We start from the raw sequence: 7,676 nt of genomic DNA, 5'->3' as shown, positions 1-7,676 counted from the left end.
TGCTATCACTATCCTCTCCTATTCTCTTCCCTTCCCTTCTGAGTCACAGAGCCACGCTCATTGCCAGGCATCTGGCCGCTCTGAGCTTCCTCGAGTGGGTTGTCCCCCAACAGTATATGAAGTGGTACATTCATATTTGAGGGAGCAACCCGAGGAGATCTGTGCAGTAACTGCCTTTCATTCTTCTGACCGTCGCCCAGCTACTGTTAAATGTAACATAGGTATGACTACCTTCATATACTTCCTTTCTATCACTCCCTTAGCCTCCCAAATGATGCGAAGTTCAGCCAGCTCCAACTCCAGGATGTAGTGGTGGGAGGAGGTTACAGAGATAGGGAGGGGGATAAGCCTGCAGGGTGCTACAGAGGTAGAGAGGGACGTAAACGCTGGAGAAGGATACAATGATTGGGACGGGGTGCAGGGGCTGGAGGAGCATGCAGAGATAGGGAGGAGTATAGGGGCTGGCGGCGGTTACTGAGATGGAGAGAGGTGTAGGGGCTGGAGGAGATTACATCGATAGGGAGGTGGTGTAGGGGACTGGAAGAAGTGAGAGATAGGAGGGTTTGTAAAGACTGTGTAAGGTGACAGAGATAGTGAGTGGTGTAGGCTATTGGAGGAGGTTACTGAAAAAGGAAGAGTGTGCAGGTGACTGGTGGAGGTTACATAGATATGGATGTGTCGGGACCAGATGAGGTTGCATCGATCGGGATATGTGCAGAGACAGGGAGAGGGTATAGGGGCTGGAGGACGTTACAAAGATAGGGAGGATATGTTGGGTCTAGAGGAGGTGACAGAGATAGGGAGAGTGTATAGGGATTGGAGGACCTTACAGAGATATGGAGGGGTTGTAGAAGGTGGAGGAGGAGACAAAGTTAGGGTGGGGCATGATGCGGTTACAGAAATTGCGAGAGGTGTCCTGATTGGAGAAATTTATAAGTATAGGGAGGGATGTTGGGGCAGAAAGGGATTGCAGAGACAGACAGGCTGCAGAGATTGGTGGAGGTTACAGAGACTGGGAGGGGTCAAAGTCGTGGAGTCATAGATTGCTATAACACAAATACACTTGTTTCCACATGTACTGGTCCATGCCAACCAAAATGTGCATCTTCGCAAACCCCATTTCTCTGCACTTGTCCCATATCCTTCTAATCCTTTCCTGTACACGTATTTGTCTAAATGCCTTTAAAATGTTCTTAATGTATCAACCTAAACCATTTCTGCTGGCATCTCAATCCACATGCATACCACCATATGTGTAAAAAAGGTGCCCCTTAGGTTCCCGTTCATTTTTCCCTCTAATCTTAAACTGATGCCCTCCAGTCCTTGATACCCCAAACATGGGAAAAAGACTGAGTGCATTCACTCTATCCGTGCCTCTCATGATCGTAGAGATATCTATAAGGTCCCTACTGAATCTCCTACGCTCCAAAGTAAAGAAAGCCCTAGCTGCATAGAATCCTTTCAGTGTGGTAACAGGCCATTTGGCCCAACATGTTGACACCAACATTCCAAAGATTAATCAGTCCAGACTCATTCCACTACATTTACCCATGATTAGTGCACGATCCCTGCACATTGCTGAACATTATTGTCAATTTAGCATGATCAATTGACCTGACCTGCACATCTTTGCATTGTGGAATGAAACCAAACCCGTAGAGGAAATCCCACAGAGGCATAGGGAGAACGTGCAAACTACCCACAAACAGTCAACACAAGCTGGAATGGAGGCCGGGTACCTGGTGCTATCAGGCAGCAATGCTAACCACTGAGCTACCGTGCCGCCCAGCTTGCCCAAACCCCTTGCTACAACTCCGACAATTGAGTGTAAGCAACATCCTTGTAAATCTCTAAAACACAAGGTGACCAAAACTGAACACAATCCTCCAAGTGCAGCCTCATCAATGTCCTGTATGACTGCAACATAACGACCCAACCTCTATGTCCAATGCCTTGACTGGTGAAGGTCAGTGTGCCAAGAGCCTTCTTCACTGCCCTGTCTATGCGTGACTCCACTTTCAGAGACCCATGCACCTGAACACACAGATCCCTTTGTTTCACTACATTCATGAAGGCCCTATCATTCCCCATTAAACCCCTACCTTGATTTGACTTTCCAAAGTGCAAGATCTCATATTTATCTATTTTGGTTTCATTTGCTGTTCTCGGCGCACTTCCCCAAGTGATCAAGGTCATGCTGCAATTTGAGGTAACCGTTCTTACTGCCCACGATACCGCCTATTTTCATGTCAGCAGCCAACTTACGAATCATGCATTGTATATTCCCATCTAAAATCATTGCTATAGATAACAAACAGCAATGGGCCCAGCATCGATCCCTGTGGAACCACCCCCCCACCCCGCCAACCCAGTGACATGCCTCCAGTCCAACAAGCACCCTTCCTCTGCTTTCTACCATCAAGCCAATTTTGTATCTAATTTGCCAGCTCCCGCTGCATTCCATATGATCTAACCATTCATAACAGTCTACCATGTAGAACATTATCAAAAGCCTGACTGAAATCCATATGGACTACGTCTACCACCCTGCCCTTGTCACCCTTTCCAGTCACTTCATGAAATAACTCTAACAAATTTGATCTCCCATTAACAAAGCCATACTCCTAATCAAACCCTGTATTTTCACATGCATGTGCAACTCATCCCTCGGAGTCTTCTCAAGTAATTTACCCACCACAGATGTTAAACTTACTGGTCTGCAGCTCCCAGGTTTTACTTTACAACCTTTCTTGAATAATTGCACAACTTTCGCTGCCATTCAGTCTTCTGGGACATGACCCATGGCTAACAATGCTACACAAATATCAGCCAGGGCCCCCCCAATTCCTTCTACAGCCTCTAGCAGTGTTCTTGGATATATCTGTTCAGAACCAGGAGATTTATCCACCTTCATATATTCTAATTCATCCATCACCTTATCTATTGTGATGTGCATTGTTCCCAATATTATCATCACAAACTTCCCAAAGTTCCCCAGTCTTTCTCCACGGTAAACACAAAGGAGAAATATTCTTGAGAATCTTGTCCATCTCCTTGAAGTCTACACATACTTGTCCACTTTGGTCCTCGAGGGCCTATTCTCTCTGTATTTATTCTTTTTCATTGAATGCAGTTAACGAGCCTCTTTGGATTCACGATCATCTTCACAGCCAAGGCTATCTTGTGCCCCATTCTGGCCTTCCTGACCTGCTTCTTAAGTAGAATCCTATCTTCTCTGTTTTCCTCCAGGGATTCCCTTGATTCTTGTTCATTGTACCTAAGATACACTTCCTTATCGTTCCAGCCAAAGACTCAAAATCACTCAAAAATCACACACCAAGCTTTCGTTCAACAAGTTTCTTTAGAAGTGCAAGCTTTCAGAGACCTGCGTCTTCATCAGGTAGCTACTCAGGCAGGATCATAGGACACAGGATTTAAAGTTAAAGAGCAAAACGTCATACAACTGATACAATTTCGTGATCTCTAACCAAAATCCTGTACCCTATGATTCGACTACATACCTGATGAAGGAGAAGCGCTCTGACAGCTGTACTTCCATGTAAACTTTCTTGATGATAACCTGGTGTTGTGTGATTTTTAACCTTGTCCAGTCCAGAACCGACATCTCCACATCATGGCCAATATCTCTTATATTCCTGGTTCACCATTTCTGCCAACCTTGCCGTTCACCCTCACAGGAACATATAGCCATTCAACTCTAGCTATCTCACTTTTAAAGGCTGCTCCCTTGCCAAAGGTCCCTTGGCCTGCAAAGAAAAGCTACTCCATTCAATCAAGGCTAATCAAGGCAAACACTAATTCCATCAAATTTCACCCTACCCCATTTTAGAACTAGAACTTATGGACCAGTTTTGTGCCTCTATATAACTATTTTAAAATTAGTGGAACTATAGTCACTGATCCCCAAGTGCTCCCTCACCTCCGCCATCTGTCCTGCCAATTTCCCACAGGTAGGTCGAGTTTAAACCCCTTCTCGAGTATGATCCTCTATATACTGCTTGTGGAAACTACTGAACGCATTAAATGTTACACCCAACCTTAACCCTTAACGCTCCAGCAATACCATTCTATGTTAGGAAAACTAAAATCCCCTAATATGCTGCTGCGTGTCTCCCCAGTCTCTCTGTATATTTGTTCCTCTAATTCCCGTTGACTATTTGGGGGCCTATAATACAACCCCAATAATGTCACCATATCCTTCTTATTTCTTAATTCCACCCACAAAGCTTCACTGGATGATCCTTCAACTATTTCATCTCTTGACGACTGCTGTAATACTACTTGCCTTAATCGTAAATGCAACTCCACCTCCTCTCCTTCCACCACCTCTGTTCAACCCAGACCACCTGTACCCTGGTTCATTAAACTGCCAGTCCTGGCACTCTGTTAGTCATGTTTCTGTTACGGGTGTAATATCTCACGCAGTCCCAGTCTGCACTCTGAGTTCATCGGCCTTACCTGTCAGCCCTTTTGCATTGAAACAAATGTGATTTAATCCAATAGTATTCCTTACTCCCGGTCATGTTCCAGCCAGACCTCTCTCTTCAACGTAATATTTCTGACTACTGTATCTGCTTCTCACCTCGCTCTTCCCTCAGTGCTGTTGAGGATCTGTCGCTCTGTCAATCCAATCTAAACCATCCATTGCAGCACAAGCAAACCTGGCCGCCAAAATATTGGTCCCACTCTAGTTCATGTGCAAGCTGTCCATCTTGAACAGGTCATCTCTACTTAAGAAATGACGCAAATGGTCTAAAAGTCTGAATCCCTGTCCGCTGCACCAATGATTTAGCCAGGTATACATCTGGCACATCATCGGGAGATTTTCACCAATTAGGTCCTAGTTTTTAACATTTCTCCTAGTTCTTTATAATCAATCTGCAGGACCTCATCCCTATTTCAATCAATGTCACTCTTACCAATGTGCGCAACGACTTCTGAGTCCTCACCCTCCGCCTTGAGAAATCTCTGCAGCCACTCTGGGATATCCTGGGAGACTATGCATCATCCTGAATTCGTATTTCAGGTTACAAAGCCTGTATCTGTCCCCCTAACTATGGAGTCTTCTACCTCTCAGATCCTACTCACCATTACCCATTACAGCTCTGTCCCAGAGCCAGTTATGACGAAACGAACCTGTGTAGTGCTGTTTTCACCTGAACGCTCATCCCACAACGCTCCTGCACCCCCCAAACAGTTATGCAAAATAATATATTTGTTTTCGAAGGGAACAGGAGGCAATTTATGCATTCGCTGCCCACTCACATTGCCTTTCCTGGTGGTCACTCAGTTACTCTCTGCCTGCACTTTAGATGCAGTCACCTCACTAAAACACAGATCTAAGTGCATTCAACGCCAACTCCAGCTCCATAAATGGTCTCTCGGAGCTGCAGTTGGGTGCACATCCCACATGTGTAGTCACCAAGGACGATGGAAGTCTCCCTTAGTTCCCACATTCTGCGGGAGGAATATGTGACTGCCCTAATTTCCATTACAACTGCAGTAAAACTGAAGAGGAGAGGTAAAAGGACTTTACCTGAGCTTACCTCTTCTTTTTTGCTGAGACACTGCTCTATGAAACTTCCAGCCGAAGCCTTACTACTTACTCTGCTGTAACATATTTTGCAATTGCAGTTCTCAAAATCCTTCCACTTTTTCGTTGATGAGAGTAGGAAAACAGAAACACACGGCACGTTTTCTCTTCTTGCTCAAAGTCCCACTCTCGAGCATCAACCAGTGGCCAGCATTTGTCCTCCCTTTGTGACACTTGATGTGGCGATTTGCAGTTGCTGACTTTAACAGGTAGAATTGACAAAATGTAACTTGCCAATTGCATTACCCTGCCACAGAAAATGCGCAGTAGAAATAGACAGATTTCACAGCTCTGGTGTTGCCGGCTTCTGCACTTTCTGGGCATTGTCAGCACCCTGCAATCCCACTCACTGACCATCTGGTGGCGCTACAGAGCGCGACGTGTTGATATAGTTAAAAATCAAACAACATCAGGTTATAGTGATCTAGTGATTGGGCCTGAAGCACCTCTTTACACCAGGCCGATGATGACCTGTGTAGTGATTGTCCAGATGTAGCAGGGAGTGGAAGAAGTCATAGAGATAGGGAGGCTGTAGAGACTGGAGCAGGTTACAGAGATAGGAAGCAGCTGTAGGAGCTGGAAGAGAATACAGAGTGAGAGGTAGAGGTGCAAGGCCTGGTGAGGTTTCAGAGATAGTATGGGGTGTAGAGGCTGTAGAAGTCTATATAGTTAAGGGAAGGGGTGTAGAAACTGGCGGTGTTCACAGTGATAATAAGTGAATGTGGGGATTGATTGAGGAGCTATTTTACCTCTTCCCTGTCTGTATTAAGGATTTCCTGGGGCCTGTGGTGAGTTCTGTGTTTTCCCTGACTCTCTCTCTCTCACACACACACTCTCTGTTTCTCCTCACTACACAGCTCACAGCTATGGGCCTCCCATTCTCTGAGCCGGGTTTCAGCCTCCCGGATGTTACTTTTGTTGGGCTGAAGTCTCCATCCATCGGGTATCTGGCCTGGCGCAGGCTGACGGACACAGAGCGCCTTTCTGAAACCTACCGGGCCTACAGCCTTCAGCTGGAGTACTTGCAGCTGGTGCTGGACGACCTTCAGACCTTGGGACTAGGACAGGGCCCCAGTCAGCTGACTGAGCAGCTCACCTTCACCTGGACCCAGCTCCAGAGTCTCGTGTCCAACCTGCGCTCCCTGCTGGAGGCCTTGGCTCAGCCGCTGCCCGTCATCAAAAAGCCCCTGGACTCTGAGGCCAATGGGGCCTCTGACTTCGAGAGGAAGCTACGGGGCTACTTTGTCTGCAGAGAGTATGCCCACTGGATCAAGCGGACATTGAGGGATTTCACACTTCTCTCGGACAGGTTCCCAGCCTGATGGGTAGGGACAGATTTCTCCCACCCATTGCCCTCTCCCCCAACTCAGAACACTGGTGAGGTGGGGTGAGTGGATGTGCGTTTTCTCTTCTTGCTCAATGTCCTCAATCTAGACCGCCAACTATTGGCCAGCATTTGCACTACCTTTGTGACAGTTGATTTGCAATTGCTGACTTTAACAGGTAGAATTAACCAAATGTAACATGGCAATTGTACTACTATGCCACAGAAAAGGAACAGTAGAAATAGACAGATTTTACAGCTCAGGCGTTGCCTCTTCCCGTGCTTTCCATGCATTGTCAGCACCCAAACATGTCTGCATTTCCATGGCGATGCTGGGTGAAAACTCCTGGCACTGCAATCACACCCGCTGACCATCTGGTGAAGCAGCCAATCATGATGTGTTTACAAAGTTAAAAATTAAGAAAAACCACCAGGTTATAGTTTAAAGGCTTGATCATGTACTTGATAAAGAAGAGTGCTTTGAAAGTTAATGGTTTCAAATAAACCTGGCGTTGTGTAACTTTGCCCACCCCAATCCAACACCAACATATTCAATTCATGTTTACATAGCAAATGCCTCTTTCAAACGTTTGTGGTAGAGTTGAGGCTGGAAATATCAAAGGGTTTAACATTTCTTACGTTGTAGACACTGAGAATATGTTTGTAATATTTAAATAGCGCTGTTTTCTATCTTTTTTTAAAATTATGCTTATTTATATGAAGGGTTTGTCCGTTATA

General features: G+C 45.8%; 1 protein-coding gene across 1 annotated transcript; it reads left to right on the top strand.

Annotated features, from left to right (window-relative positions):
- The first annotated feature begins 6,480 nt into the window (after positions 1-6,480).
- Positions 6,481-6,936, top strand: LOC132834620 (cardiotrophin-2-like). Its single transcript, XM_060853518.1, has one exon. The coding sequence runs from the start codon at positions 6,481-6,483 to the stop codon at positions 6,934-6,936; it is 456 nt and encodes a 151-aa protein (XP_060709501.1).
- The last annotated feature ends 740 nt before the right edge of the window (positions 6,937-7,676 follow it).

The sequence above is a fragment of the Hemiscyllium ocellatum genome, chromosome 41, assembly GCF_020745735.1.
Source record: "Hemiscyllium ocellatum isolate sHemOce1 chromosome 41, sHemOce1.pat.X.cur, whole genome shotgun sequence".
Taxonomy (NCBI): Eukaryota; Metazoa; Chordata; class Chondrichthyes; order Orectolobiformes; family Hemiscylliidae; genus Hemiscyllium; species Hemiscyllium ocellatum.
This window is presented reverse-complemented; position numbering and strand designations above follow the sequence as displayed.

Coding starts and splice junctions, on each gene's coding strand:
- LOC132834620 (XM_060853518.1), top strand. CDS start 6,481: ATGGGCCTCCCATTCTCTGAGCCGGGTTTCAGCCTCCCGGATGTTACT.